The sequence below is a fragment of the Puma concolor genome, chromosome C1, assembly GCF_028749965.1.
Source record: "Puma concolor isolate L17-30 chromosome C1, mPumCon1.1.hap2, whole genome shotgun sequence".
Classification (NCBI taxonomy): Eukaryota; Metazoa; Chordata; class Mammalia; order Carnivora; family Felidae; genus Puma; species Puma concolor.
In genome coordinates, this window is record NC_141674.1 from 194,704,606 (window position 1) to 194,719,845 (window position 15,240).

The 15,240-nt window shown below is 39.8% G+C and overlaps 1 protein-coding gene and 1 long non-coding RNA gene across 28 annotated transcripts in view; one reads left to right on the forward strand and one right to left on the reverse strand.

Annotated features, from left to right (window-relative positions):
• The window catches only part of LOC147578649 (uncharacterized), a 64,943-nt gene that overhangs the window by 35,452 nt on the left and 14,251 nt on the right, over window positions 1-15,240 (forward strand). For 3 of the 21 annotated variants that reach the window (XR_015255503.1, XR_015255502.1, XR_015255500.1), the window contains exons 2-4: window positions 8,004-8,100; window positions 10,989-11,114; window positions 14,510-14,622. This is a non-coding gene — a long non-coding RNA (uncharacterized LOC147578649). Of the gene's footprint in view, window positions 1-935; window positions 7,214-8,003; window positions 8,101-10,988; window positions 11,115-14,509; window positions 14,623-15,240 lie in introns of those variants that run through there. The other 18 variants (XR_015255506.1, XR_015255507.1, XR_015255505.1 and 15 more) reach the window with 12 other exon arrangements.
• PLEKHM3 (pleckstrin homology domain containing M3) overlaps window positions 1-15,240 on the reverse strand; it is a 200,189-nt gene that overhangs the window by 18,897 nt on the left and 166,052 nt on the right. For 5 of the 7 annotated variants that reach the window (XR_015255487.1, XM_086719460.1, XM_086719461.1 and 2 more), the window contains one exon: window positions 14,113-14,270. The exons of 1 other annotated variant lie outside the window; for it this stretch is intronic. Coding sequence is in view for 5 of the 6 variants with exons in the window: in XM_086719460.1 (XP_086575586.1) it covers window positions 14,113-14,270 (158 nt within the window). In the remaining variant the exon portion in view is untranslated. Of the gene's footprint in view, window positions 1-7,638; window positions 8,352-14,112; window positions 14,271-15,240 lie in introns of those variants that run through there. One more of the 7 variants, XM_086719465.1, reaches the window with a different exon arrangement.

The following is a 15,240-nucleotide window of genomic DNA, read 5'->3' on the forward strand; positions in this document are numbered from 1 at the left end:
TATACCAAGTCCTATGCTTTATAGATCTAATTCAGTCCAAGCGGCGACCTCTGTAGAGAATGAACATCTATCTATAGACTGTCTTTATCTCTACTCTAAGTGTTCTGGAAGCGTTAGGAACTGAACAGATGATTATTAATGATAGCTACAGAGAGCAAATGAGGAAGTTTCCTGATGCACCACTGAGTGGTTTAATATTCAGAATACTGAAGGGGTTTATAACGAAGGTGATAGTATACGTTAGATGCTGAAATAAAAACAAAAAAGGATTTTTAAAAGATAGCGTTTATAACATCTTGCTATCTGTATTCCCATAATTAGTGAGGCAAGAAAAGTCTCAAAATATCAAAAACATATGCTGATGAAATCAAGTTACTATTGTACCTTTTTGTAATTCTAAAGCATAAGACAGTTCATTTCAGAACATACTGCTCAGGCTGAAGAATCAACATTTTTTGTATGGAAAGGTAAACACTCCTCTCTTTCCTATTGTGTATTCAGGTTACTTATTTACAGTCCCATTGGGAAGGAAAAAACACACTGAAACATGACTGAAAACATGTTTTGAAAATTAAACTGAGTAGTTTAGCAAAACTCAAGTTTTTGACATGAAAGTTTTCATTGGGCCAGAAAACTATATCTATTCCTAACATATGAGAGAATGCTAGCTATCACTCAATAAAGTCATATATCTTGGCAATGTCTACATTTAAATTTTTTTTTTTCAACGTTTATTTATTTTTGGGACAGAGAGAGACAGAGCATGAATGGGGGAGGGGCAGAGAGAGAGGGAGACACAGAATCGGAAACAGGCTCCAGGCTCTGAGCCATCAGCCCAGAGCCTGACGCGGGGCTCGAACTCACAGACCGCGAGATCGTGACCTGGCTGAAGTCGGACGCTTAACCGACTGCGCCACCCAGGCGCCCCTGCAATGTCTACATTTAAGTAGACAATTTCCTTGAAATTAGTTTAAAGGTTATTTAAAATAAAATATGTGAAAAAGCACAGATTTGAAAAACTAAAAGTAAAGCAAACTCTTTATTCGTGGATTATTCATTGAGCATTTACTACGTGCTGTTCTAGATGCAGAAAACTGAGCAGTGAGCAAAATAGGAAAGTCCATTTCCTCATGGAGCTGACATTATTTCAAAATGGTGGACTGAATCACAATTTGAATTTATATCTTAATCCCTTTGGGTAAATTGTATCAAAAATAGTCAACTTCACTGAAAACATTGTGACAAACTATTAAACAGACTACTGCAAATGCTAAGCAAAGGAGCAGAATGAAATAAAGTTCTAACTTCTTTGTCAATACGGGGTTAAAACAATGCCATATACCTCGTAGGTAAATCTGGAGGTGGGAGGTGGTTTGTCAAAGGTCACACAGCAAATTAGTGGCCAAGTTAGGGATGACATCTAGACTTCTGTATTCCTACTCCAGTGATTTTTCTGTGGATTAGTCTGCCTCTACTTTTTAAATGGATCTTAATGATTTTAGAACCAATTATTTTTTTTTTCCTGTTAAAGTAGCCATCAATAAAAGTTTATAGATAAACTATTTTCTTGGTTCTGATATAATGTGATAAAAAGTTGGGTATAAAGCCATATATTCTAAGGGTGCCTGGGTAGTTCAGTCGGTTAAGCCTCTGACTCTGGCTCAGGTAATGATCTTGCGTTTCACGAGTTCGAGCCCTGTGTCAGGCTCTGTGCTGACAGCTCAGAGTGTGGAGCCTGCTTTGGATTCTGTGTCTCCCTCTCTCTGGCCCTCCCCCATTTGCTATCTGTCTCTCTCTGTCAAAAATAAACATAAAAAAATTAAAAAGTAAAATAATAAAACCATATATATATACATATTTTATTAAAAAGTAAACATACAGACATATGTATGGAGAATTTTCCTCTTTATACTTTTGTGTACTTTTCAAATGTTTTGTAATGCGTATCAGTTTTATAGTCAGAAAGTTACAACATGAATTAAACAATGCTGAACTTTACTCCCTCCAATCAACAAAAAACTGAGTTGTCTGAAATGCTTAGAGATAAGATGACAACACAGTATTAACCAGACACCTAACAAGAAGCTTGGTAAGAAATGCGTCGAGGTAGAGATGACAGCCATCTATTCAAGTGACCAAATGGTTTCAAAATACAATGGCAGCCGCACCAGCGAGGGCTGTGTTTATAAGTGCACTGTATTTATAAAGTGGCTTAATGGCATACAGGGTCAGGTCAGCCCTGAGCGTTTCACAAAAGTCTCGTCTGTGTTAGCAGACATTCTGAAACATTTTGACATGTGAATATAGGAGCCACCAGGCCAAGGTGAGATGTTATTTGCCAAGTTACTCTTTGACCGAAGTTTAAAAGCCAAAAAAAAACTAGCATTGCGTTCAAGGTTTTTTTAATTTATTTTTTTGTTTTGTTTTTGTTTTGTTTTTTTTTAATCAAGGAAAACCTTCATTGATACAATAAATACATTTAAGAGCTGGCAGTCATGTAGCCGCAGAGCAGAAGTCCATCTTGGTAAGTTGCTCCTCGGCTTCTGCCCCTCATAAAACCTGCGAGCTCCCTGGGCTTCAGATTTTCTACCCCTAAAATATCCAGATGTTCTCCACAGTCCTTTCCATCTCTGTTCATTTATGATTCTAGAACACAGGCAGGGATCTTGTCCTCTCTCGTCAGTGTTAGAGGACGTGGAGAAAGTTCCTCACTGCGCTCCTCTCCAGTACCAGAGAGAAGAACAATAAGCAGATGGAAACTAATGGCTCCTAAGCAAAGGTGCCTACGAAGAGGAGTCCAAACTTCCTCTAGCTGTTGCAAGAATCCCACACCTCATCACAGTACTCACCAAGTGGCTGCTTCCCAAGAAAAGCCACAGAAAGGAAATATCATTAAAAAAGTGTATATGCGTTGGGGGGAGCGGTTCCCTCCCTGTAAGCCCAACCTCGCCAGGGCTGTTGTTCTCTATTGTTGAACAGGATGTAACAGGACTGTGAGCACAGCCCGCAAACCTGCTAATTAGGTACACTGACAGTGTTTGTTTTGGAACCATTTACCAACAAAGGAATGTGTCAGGCTGATTAGTGAGAAAGGGTATGTAATGTATGAGTATTTGAGTCCAGATGAGGGAATAATCCAGGTATTCAGTCTGTTTGTGCAAGGACTGACAAAAACGAAGGCTGAACAAATAGGACGCCACAAGGAAAGACCGGCTTCTGGGCGGCCCTTCCCTCTCCTTCTACCTTGGAGTGTGTTCTAGTCCCCAACCCCCACCAAAAAATTCCTGCCTAAACATGAACCTCTCTTTCAGAAAATGACAAACTAGAACTGGCTCCCAGAAAAATGTAAGAGCCTTTGTAAGGCTGCTGGCGAATCTGGGGTTTGGTGATTTTCTAGGCATCGAAGTAAGCGACAACTTTCAGGAAAGCCGTCTCCACGTTTATCCTCCAGGGACAAATCAAAGGGAACCCGGGCACAGAAAACACAGCCCCTGATGGACTGCTCAAGTTGTGCTGAGGAAAACCGCACATCTCAGCATCTTCTATGGAAGACATAATTCTATCCTTTATAATACAGCAGTTGCTTTCTCTCTTTTAAACAAACCTTTATGAGGTTTGACTACAATTAGCTATTGGAAACTTAGTGTGTTCATGAAGCTTCAGGAAGGGCAGAAAAGTGCCACGGCAAAGACCAAAGTCCACTCCCCAACAAGTTGAGGTCCTCAGGGGCAGGGTGGTGTGGATTGCCATGCAATGTAAGATGACAAAGACCAATTCACAAGGTCAAGAGTGTTGGGAGGAGTCTGCATGTTCTTCAGTACAAGCTGGACCTTTCTGAAATTTGGCCAGATGGATGAGAGCAATGGGGCTTGGACTGAGTTCTTTGGGAGGCTGCCTTTTTCTTTTTCTTTGTTCAAAGCTTATTTATTTTGAGAGAGAGAGAGAGAGAGAGAGAGAGAGAAAGAGAATGAACACACACACAAGTGGGGGAGGGGCAGAGAAAGAGGGAGAGAGAGAGAATCCCAAGCAGGCTCTGTGCTATCAGTGAGTAGCCCATCCTGGGGCTCGAACTCACAAACCAAGAGATCATGACCTGAGCTGAAACCAAGAGTTGGATGCTTAACCAACTGAGCCACCCCGGTGCCCAGGCCTTCTTTTTCTATAAGTTAACCTAAAGAAATAAATTTTTAAAATGAAAAAGAGGAGAGGCCATGTTAGAAATTCACTTGCTATGGACTCTTCTATGAGGCCAGTGTTCATTCTCAATAGACAGATGTAGGAAACGTTCCTGAAATGTGTGCAAATTGAACATGGTGTCAAAATATGTTGACTTAACCAGTAAGAGTTTGGTGTTGATAAGTTCAGGGTCCTCAGTGTAATCGTCGTTCTTGGAGGAGAGGAGGGAGTGATCAGCTAAAGAAAAGCTGGCAAGTTATGCTCAATCTGCTTCTCCAAATCACAGTGCTTCAAAAAACATGGACTGCTTTTAGAAGAGTCACCACTGAGCCACTGGAGACCCCCAGCCCCCTCCAGGAAGAACACCTCGAATGCCTTCCTTGGAGAAATGAATGTTGGGCAGGCCGATGCTCACACCACAGAAATACCTCAAGTAGTAGGTCGGTTGCTTCAACCTTACAGACAAAGCTTACGTAAAAGTAGTGTTATTCAGACTTTTACTATGCTCCTCTATCTATCCAAGTATTCTATCACCCCCAGTTTTATTGAGACATAACTGACATATAACATTGTATTAGTTTCAGGCGTACAACATGATGATTTGATATGTGTATAGGTTGTGAAATGATTACCACAATGTTTAGCTAACCTCCATCAACTGGTATAGGTACAAATTTTTTTCTTGTGATGAGAACTTTTAGGATCTACTCCTCTCTTGGTAACTTTCAAATATATGATATGGTATTGTTATCTTTAGTCCCCATGTGGTATATTACATCCCCAGAACTTATTAATCTTATAACTGGAAATTTTTACCTTTTGACCACCTTCACCCCTGCCTCTGGCAACCACCACTCTGTTCTCTGTAAGTTTGGTTTTTTCAGGTTTAACATGTAAGTGAGATCATAAAGAATCTATTCTCTATTTCACATAGAGCAAATATTTTAAACTTTCTTAATCAGTTTACTTAAAAAGCTTTGTCAGTGTTCTTAATGAGTGCACATGATATGTTGGGGAGAGCTGAACCAAACAATAAGTATTTATGGAATGCCTACTATATGGAATACACCAAATTCAGTGTTAAGTAGAATCTTCTGATAGTATACCCACATCTAGATACAGCCCCAAATGGTATAGGGTCATAAAGTCTAGAAGTGCAATGTTTTCCATATTGGAAAACTTGTGGGGATGATTTGTATGTCACATGAAAAAATTAACAAAGGCAAATGGATCAGACAGAAAGGATGGAACTGATTTATGATAGCTGGTATATCTTGTAAGTCCCATGTTAAAATGCATGCTGAGTGTTCTTAAGATGAAGTATTTACGTACTTGTGATCTGGAAGCATTTCAAGATTCAGGAATGGCATCTTCACACACAAATGTGTGAGGCAGGATGGTCTCTTTAGCAGCATTATGTCTTTAATAACAAGGGAAGATTAGTGGTATGTAGAGATGTCAGAAAGAAAGCGGCATAGGAGGCAATTTGAGGATTGTTTTTTTCTTTTAAAAAATCGAAGTCCAGGGTCATTTTGTGGATATATGCAACTTCTTTGCTTTCATAGTCACTGTTTTCCCTTCAAGTCTTAGAGAGGTATCAGTCTAACCTTCTGATTTGTAATTCTGAAGTTAGAGTTTTATTTCTTATTCTCAATCAAGGAGGGTACGTTTTTTTGTCATTTCTCTGTCTTTAGGATGTGGAATTTTATTGCTGTTTTAACAGAATGTTTCTCTCTCCTAAAGCTGTGCTTTCCGTTTAGTCCTCTAGGAGGGTAAATACTGGATTAAGCTGAAGTTCTGTGATTCTGGATCTCCCTATTGTATTTAAAATCTTGCAGTTTGGGTCTGAGTGTTTTCCTATTTAAACTAGAGAGAGGTATGTATTTAATTTGTGTTGGAGAAGAAAGACTACCTCAGTGTGAAACTGTCTGCATTATCGGCTGAACGGAGTGGAAGCGGGGAGGACAGTGCAGCAAGCGGGGGTCTGCCCACTCAGCTTGAGTCAGGCAGATCTCCAGCTCCCGCAGGCGCCCCTGGGCCTCCCGACCTGCCGAGTGCTGTGCACGGGGCGGAAAGAAGCTCTTTCCCCACACCCCCTCACCACAGCCCCCGACCATTTTGCAAAAGAAAGTCGTGTCTTTCCCCCGCCCTAATCTAGCTGGCTCACTGCTCCAAGTGTAAAAACTTTCAGGGTGGCAAATATGGGGAGAATTCAGAATAACCGTTTGGGGGGACACTTCTTTAATGACGGAGGGACGTAATTTCTTCACATTTCTGTTCGAGGGTACGCTGCAAAAATGGTTTGAAGACGACAGGTACAGAAGAAACAGTGATGTATAATGAAAAAAGCATGGATTTGAGTCAGATATATTTGGGTTCAAGTTTTGGCCTTATCTCTTGGGCCAAGTTAATTGGCTCCTCTGAACCTAGGTTTCCTCATTATTAAAATGGAGGTAACAATATTCCCTCAGAGGACTGGCATAAGAATTGAATGACGAGATATGTAAATTGCTGGCACCAGCACTAGTAAATATTAGTGCAATTTCCTACAACCCCAGCACATTGTCTGTTTGTCAGAGACGGTGTTCTAAACATTAATGCTAGGGCTATATTTTTAAATTACATATTCATGAAGCCTTCTCCTGCATAACAATTAATTTAATAAGGAAAAGAAACTAGGAAGAGTTGACCCATGTTTGACATATGGTCGTAATCAAATAAGCATGTTAAAACCAAGTATGTTCTAATACGGACGTGAATAAATCAGTGCTTCAGATAAAGTTCAACACAGAGCTAACATTTTTAGAAATTGTGGAACTGCTTTTTCACCTACAATGTACATGACCGCTTTGGACGATGTCCCTTCTTGGAGCTCTAGGTCCACCCCCTAGACCAGGGCTCCGCCCACATGTCAACCCAACTGCCTGATGGCTCAGTGTCTCTTGCCAGGGACTGTGGACTATTTGTGAGCAAGGAACATGCCATGTTCACAGTGTGGCCCCGGAGCCTAGCCCAATGCACGAACACAGTATGCTCAGTAAGTCATTTATTGAAAAAAATGAATAGTTGTAATGCTTGTAGAATGTTTTTTACTGAGTTGTAATTATGCTGTTCAGATGATATTTGGATCTGAAGGGATATTAAGCATATTTCTGAGGTCACAGATGTGTTGACTTTAGCAAGATGGTCAAGGCTATGTGGTGACAAATTCACTAAATACTTCATTTCTAAGATTTTTACTTATAGATTTTACTTTTTATTTTAGAGAGAGAGAGTAGGGGAGAGGAGCAGAGGGAGAGAGAGGGAGAGGGAGAGGGGGAGAGAGAGAGAGAGAGAGAGAGAGAGAGAGAGAGAGAGAGAGAGAGAGAATCATAAGCAGGCTCCGTGCTAAGCATGGGGTCATGACCTGAGCTGAACTCAAGAGTCGGATGCACAACCGACTGAGCCCCCAGGCCCCCTTACTTACAGATTTTTAAAAATGTTTTATTGTGGAAAATTTCAAACATATTCAGAAGTACACAGAACAATGTAATAAACCCCTGTGTACCTATCATCTAGTTTTAACAATTATCAATTTCTTTCATTTATATCTATTCCCTCTCTCCCACCATCAGATTATTTTGAAGCAAATCCCAGATATTACAGAACTTTATCCATGAAGATTTCAGTTAAATTTTAAAATCTACCCCACTATTCAAATTTTTTTTATTTATCACATTTATTCAGCACATTTTTATGGACAGGTTTTAAATCTGCAACTCAAGTTCAGAATAAAGTTTTCCTTTAATAAATATTTCATTGGTGTTTATTTTTGTCTTTTACCCCAGACTTGCATAAACCATTCCCAGCGTTTCACTGGAAACTGGACACCACCAGACAGAGCTCAGCGGGGTCCTGGGAAGTATTATCAACCTGAAATTCCAGGTAGGCTGGTAAGGGCTCCTTTGCTCTCAGACATTTGTGCAGCTTAGAGAACTGCATCTGACCAAGAGAGAAACGGAAGATTCTAAACAGCTACATATTCCTTCCTGCTGGGTGAAGGGCCCTCTGAGTCCGCAGACGTGTTAATGTGGTCATTCGGACTGTAAGAATCTGGCACGTCTGACTATGGCCACAGCCATCTTAGAGGAGTGATTCTTTCTTCTGGCTGCCATGCAGAATCACATGGGGAGACTCTGAAGATAAAGATGCTCAGAGTTAAAACAACCCAACAAGTCTCACAGGAAATTCTGATGTGTAGTCAGAGGGAAGCATCTCTCTTCTCATCCCTCCTCAAGGGATGAGTCCTGGGACTGAGGGCTTTAAAAGCGGGTGTGCAATCTAAGTGCCCTCATGTTGGTTTCTAATATTTTCCAATAAAAGGAACCCGGTTCCTTGGAGAAACGGCTACTTGTAGGATTAGGGCAAGAAATATATATGATGAGTCTGGAATGTCTGGTAGCACCAGAAAGTACAGAAATGCTCGGAAACAAACACCCCACAATGGTAGGAGGGTGTCAAGGTGATGCAGGCACCAGCTGAAAGAGCCGATGGCCAAAGTTGGAACAGTCTGGGCAACAAAGTAAAGTAATACTGGGTTATAACCAAAAATAAAAAATAAATATGCACATGCCCACACTGACATGAATAGATAATTTAAAAAAATAAATGGGAAGAAGAGACAAATCACTCATGCAGGATTCCAAGTGATTTTGTATAGACTCCACTCCCAAGGGAAGTGGAGCATAATCTTCACTCCTTAACTGTAGGCTGCACATAGTGACTTCCTTTATTTATTTATTTATGTTTTGAAGCCTTGTTTATTTTTGAGAGAGAGAGCGTGAGCAGGGGGAGGGAGTTGGGGGGGGTACAGAGGATCCGAGGTGGGCTCTGTGCTGACAGCCGGGAGCCCTAGAGCCCGACGCAGGGCCCGAACTCACAAACCATATCATGACCTGATCTGAAGTCGGATGCTCCACTGACTGAGCCACCCAGGTGCCCCCATAGTGACTTCCTTTAAAAGAGGGTAACAATGGAGAAGGGTCAGAGGAGAAGAGTATCAACAGTGGAGAAACCTGACACAAACATTGCAGTGATAAGTCATGTTGATAGCATGTCCCTGTGATATGATACGATGGAAACAGCACTTTATCTCTGCACTCCTCCTCCCCAAACCCATAAAACCCAGTCTAATCAAAAGAAAAATATCAGGTCTATCCCCACAGAGGGATTCTACAAAATACTAGTACTTCTCAAAACTGTCAATATCCTAAAAACAGTCTGAGAAGTTGTCACAGCCAAGAGGAACTTAGGGAGATGTTCTGAAACAGAAATAATAATGGGGTAAAAACTAAGGAAATCTTGGGGGACCTGGGTGGCTGAGTCATTTAAATGTCCTACTGTTGATTTTGGCTCAGGTCATAGTCTCATGGTTCGTGCGTTCGAGCACTGTGTTGTGTTGATCTCTGTGCTGACAGAATGGAGCCTGCTTGGGATTCTCCCTCTCCTCTCTCTCTGCCCTGCCCCTGCTTGCATGCACACACTCTCTCTCAAAATAAATAAATAAACAGTGAAAAAGTTTAAGGAAATCTGAAAAAGCTATGGACTTCAGCTAATAATAATGTATCAGTATTGGTTCATTAATAGTAACAAATATATCAATGTAAGATGTTAATAAGAGAAAAACTAGGTGTGGGGTCTATGGTAATTCTCTGTACTATCTTTGTGATTTTTCTGTAAGTCTAAAATTGTTCTAATAAAGTTTATTCACATTGATCAGCTTTGGTATTTGAGTCAACTGTTCAGCTGGATGAATTGTCTTTTTTAAAAATAGACTTTAGGGGCGCCTGGGTGGCTCAGTCGGTTAAGCGTCCGACTTCGGCTCAGGTCGTGATCTCGCAGTCCGTGGGTTCGAGCCCTGCGTCGGGCTCTGTGCTGACTGCTCAGAGCCTGAAGCCTGTTTCGGATTCTGTGTCTCCCTCTCTCTCTGACCCTCCCCCATTCATGCTCTGTCTCTCTCTGTCTCAAAGATAAATAAACGTTAAAAAAATTTTTTTAAAAATAAAAAATAAAAAATAAAAATAGACTTTATTTTTTAGGACAGTTTTTTTTCACTTTTATTTATTTATTTATTTATTTATTTTTTTAACTTTTATTTTTTTAAGTAATCTCTACCCCCAATGTGGGGCTTGAACCCACAACCCTGAGATCCAGACTCGCATGCTCTACCAACTGAGCCAGCCAGGCACCCCTAGAACAGTTCAGATTGACAGAAAAATTGAGCTGTTAGTACAGTTTCCATAATACTACCTTAACCCCCAGTTTTCTCTATTAATATCTTACATTAGTGTGGCACACTGGTTACAGTGAATGTACCAATATTCACACATTATTATCAACTAAAGTCCACAATCTAAATTAAGGCTCACTCTGTGTTCTACGGTTCTATGGGTTTTGACAAATGTAAAACATCATATGTGTACCATTACAGAACCGTACAGCATAATTTTACTGCCCTAAAAAAACCTGTGCTTCACCTATTCATCTTGCCTTATGCATTCCCAAGCCCCTGGTAATCACTGATTTGATTTGATTTGATTTTGTACTGTCTCTACAGTTTTGCCTCTTCCAGAATGTCATACAGTTGGAATCATCCAGTATACAGGCTTTTCAGACTGGCTTCTTTCACCTAGTAATATGCATTTAAGGTTCCTCCATGTCCTTTTGTGTCTAGATACCTCATTTCCTTTATTACTGGAGAATACTCCATTGCATGGGTATACCACAGTTTATTTAACCATCCACATACTGAAGGATATCCTGGTTGTTCTCAGGTTTTGGTGATTACAAGTAGACCCGCTATAAACATCCCTGTGCAGGGTTTTGTGTGGACATCAATGATCAACTCGTGTTATTTAGAAACATATTGTTTAATCTCCAAATACGTTGGGATTTTACAGGTACCGTAAAAGTAACATTGTTACTGATTCCTAGTTTAATTTCATTATGGTCTGGGAGTGTACTGTGCATGATTTCTATTCTTGTAAATTTTTTCAGATGTGTTTTGTGGCCCAGAATGTGGTCTCTCTTGTTAAATGTTCCATGTAAGCTTCAGAAGAATGCATATTCTGTTGTTGTTGGATGAACAACATGAATTGGCAGAGATGTCAATTAGATCCAGTTGACTGATAGTGCTTTTCAGTTTAACGATATGCTTAAACTGATTTTCTGCCTGCTGGATCTGTTACTGACAGAGGGGTGTTGAAGTCTCTAAGTATAATAGTGGATATATAATTGTGGGTTTGTCTGTTTCTCCTTGTAGTTCTATTAGGGGTTTTTTGCTGCATGTCTTTTGACTCTCTTCATACACATTAAGGATTGTTGTGTCTTCTTGGAAGACTGATCCCTTTATCATTATGTAATGCCCCTCTTTATCCCTGTGTGAAGGACTGGTATTATTTTTTAAAATATTCAACAAAATTCATCATGAAGGCATCTGGCTTCTTTATGAGCAGATTTAAAAACTACTAATTCAGTTTCTTTACTTGTTATAGGGCTATTCATATTTCTACTTCTTCTTGAGTCTATTTTGGTAATTTGTCTTTCTAGAAATTTGTCCATTTCATCTAAGTTGTCTAACTTGTTGGAATAAAGTCACTTGTGGTATCTCTTTATAGTTCTTTTAACTGCCTTTTCCTTTTTCACTCCTGATTTTGAGTATTTGTTTCTTTTCTCTTAATTTCTTGGTAAGTCTTGCTAAAGGATTGTCAATTTTGTTGATTCTTTCAAAAAACCAACTTTTGATTTCATTAATGTATTTTTTTTCTATCTTCCATTTCATTGATGTCTGCTCTAATCTTTACTCTTTCCTTTCTCTGCTTGCTTTCCATTTAGTTTGCTCTGTTATCTAGTGTCTTAAGGTGGAATTTTAGGTAATGGATTTGAGACCTTTCCTTTTTTTCTGACATGTTTTCCATGATATATTTATAGCTATAGGTTTCACCCTAAGTACTATGTTAGCTGCATTCCATACATTTTGACATTTTATATTTCATGTTCATTCATTAGATAGATAGATAGATAGATAGATACAGCTTCACACTTAGCATGGAGTCCAGTGTGGGGCTTGAACTCACTACCCTGAGATCAAGATCTGAGCTGAGATCAAGTCGGATGCTTAACTGACTGGGCCACCCAGGAGCCCCTTTTCCAAAATATTTTAAAATTTCTCTTGTGATTTATTTCTTCTTTGACCCATAAGTTTTTAGTGTGTACTGTTTTTTTTATCCAAATATTTGAGGTTTCTCATATTTTTTTGCTACTGGGGATCTTAATTCAATGTGTCAGAGAACATACTTGGTATGGTTTCAGTTTTTAAAAATTTATTAAAACTTGTTTTGTGACCCAGCATATGGTTTATAGAGTTGGAAGCATTTTTTAATTTGTTTTATTTTCTATTAAATACTTTTGATTGTGATCTAATTCACATACCATAAAATTCATTCTTTTAAAGTATACAATTCACTGATTTTTAACGTATTCACAAGACCACGTTACTGTCACCACAATCGAATTCCAGAACATTTTCGTCATCCCTAAAAGAAATCTGCACCCATTAGGAGTTACTCTCTTCCTTTTCCCCCATGCCCTAGGCAACGACTAATGTACTTTCTGTTTCTCTAGATTGGCCTATTTCAGACATTTCATATACACAGAACATAAAATATACAGCTTTTCGTATCTGGCATCTTTCACTTGGCATAATGTTTTTAAGGTTCAGCCACACTACAGCATGTTAGTACTTCATTCCTTTTTATGCTGAATAATATTCCATCGTATGGATATACCACATTTTGTTTATCCATTCATCAGCTGGACATTTATGTTGTTTCCACTTTCTGGCTATTATGAATACTACTACGAATGTTTGTGTACAAGTTTTTGTGTGGTGTACATTTTTAAGAAGTATATAATCTCTAGGCCATGAGCTAAGTACCTGTACTCAGGAAACGAGGCTGGAGCATGTATATGTGTGCGTATGTGTTTATCTTTCTATGTGTGGGGCCAACTCAAGTTCCTGTATATTTACAAAGAGTCTTTGGGTTTAAGAAGAGGCCAGAAGGGCTGAGTCAACTCTTAATATCTTAGCTCCAGCCTACATGCTTCAACTCCCCCTGGCTACAATGCCTCCCTTCTGTTCGGAACCACAGTGTAAGTGAGCCCTGCTGGGTGGGAAATGAGGCATGATTTCATGGCCAAAGAAGCCAGTGCACAGATACAGAAACAGTATATATTTCTATGATGCTTTTGGGATGAAAGGAAAAGTGATACGTATCGTTTTGTGATTCAAGAAAAGCAATAGTAAAAACCCTGGTCTCAAGTTAGTGGGGGGAAAAAAATCATCCATCAACCAACGAATGTGATGATGCCCAAATATTACTTTGGTTAGAAAAATAATCCCACATAAACTCCCACTTTTCCCTCCTTTGGATCCTAAAACTTTCATCGCCACACTGCAGCGCATCTGTGGAGAAAAGCATGTGGCGAGCCAGACAGCTGTTCCCCAGTGTCTTGTAGTGTTATTCCTGGCAGTTGGGCCGGTTTGGGCCTTGCTCTGAGACTGCAATTTCCCATTGCCTATCACTTGGCCCTGAAATGTTGTGAGGATTCATCCTCCCTAATCTTCATTCTAAAAATGAATCTGAACCCTCTTTGTTACCTAAGAAGGGAGAAATAGGTGATGTTTCTTTGCAACATTCTGGATAAAGACAGTGAAGTGAGTTGGGAATAAATATAGGAAACCAAAAGGTCAAAAAATATTCTCCAAGAATAAGAGGAATCTGATACAAGGTAAGAGACAGATACACGGTACTTGACTAAAAGTCGGCCTGATCAGGCCAAACAGAACGACATGTGACATATTCAGGTATACTTTTGTTAAGACAAGAGATTCTGTACCTGCTTGTTGAAATATCCTCAAAAGGGTAGAGGATCTCTCCATTGTTACAGATTTCACAGATGAACCCCTTCTGGCTACAAAGACTGCAGCTGTACACGTGTGAGGCGGCAAATTTAATGACCTTGCCCAAGAATGGAGCCAGCTTCCCCTCTATCACCTGCAGAAAGAGAAATGGGACAGGGAAGCAAATTCATTGAGAACAGAAGTCTTGCAGACGCAGGAGGACTGGAATTCCTTTCCTTTACACAACAGGAAAACCTCTAATTATAATTTCTCAGCAACGCTGAGAAAGAAAAGACGTAGTATTTTCACTCCAAAAGAGCTCTCTGGTTTAAACCACTGGAGGTTGGAAAATGAAGATGTTGAAACTTCTTTTGTATTCCTCTTTCTTTGTAGTGTGATACAGGGAGTTGAGGACCAACAAATGGGGAACTCTACTTTCGTAGACCAGCATACCGTTATGGTGTGGCCTAAGTATGGTGTGTTTCCCAAAATAGGACACATACAAGGTAAATATTAATGTTGAATGTTGTGCTGTAAATTCAGTAATCCCTTTCCTCTGATGAGTTAATAGGATAGCTTTTTCACCGTCTCCCCAACAACATGTAACAAATGTGGAAAAATAGGTTTCTTTTGTTGCTGATAAGTATGTTAATATAAAGAGGTTGCAACTTGACCGTCTGAGGGCCACATTCAGCCTGAGGATTTTTTTTTAATCTCTCAGTGTTTTAAAAAGTGAGCCAATTTAATAATTGGGAGATTTCACATAAATACCCATATTTTTGGCTTCTTTTGAAAAATCATTAGATATAGCAAAACTAGGCCTGAATTCCAACATGATGATGATTCTGCCTGTGAGTAGGGGCCATCTGCTCCTACTGAGGCACGTGCTCTGCAGCGGACAGTTGTCCCCGCCAGGCCCTACTGTCTTGTATCTGCCTACCTCCCACTGTTACCTCACCGGTTAGCCTACAAACATCCATGAGTCTGGAGCCAATGTTAGTCAGATCTCGTTGAACTAATACTGCATGAGCTTCAAAGACTTCAGCAGTTCAATACTAACAAGAAAAACATCTGTCTTTACTTCTCTCTCATTAATGCACCTGCATATACATGCTGATTTTGAT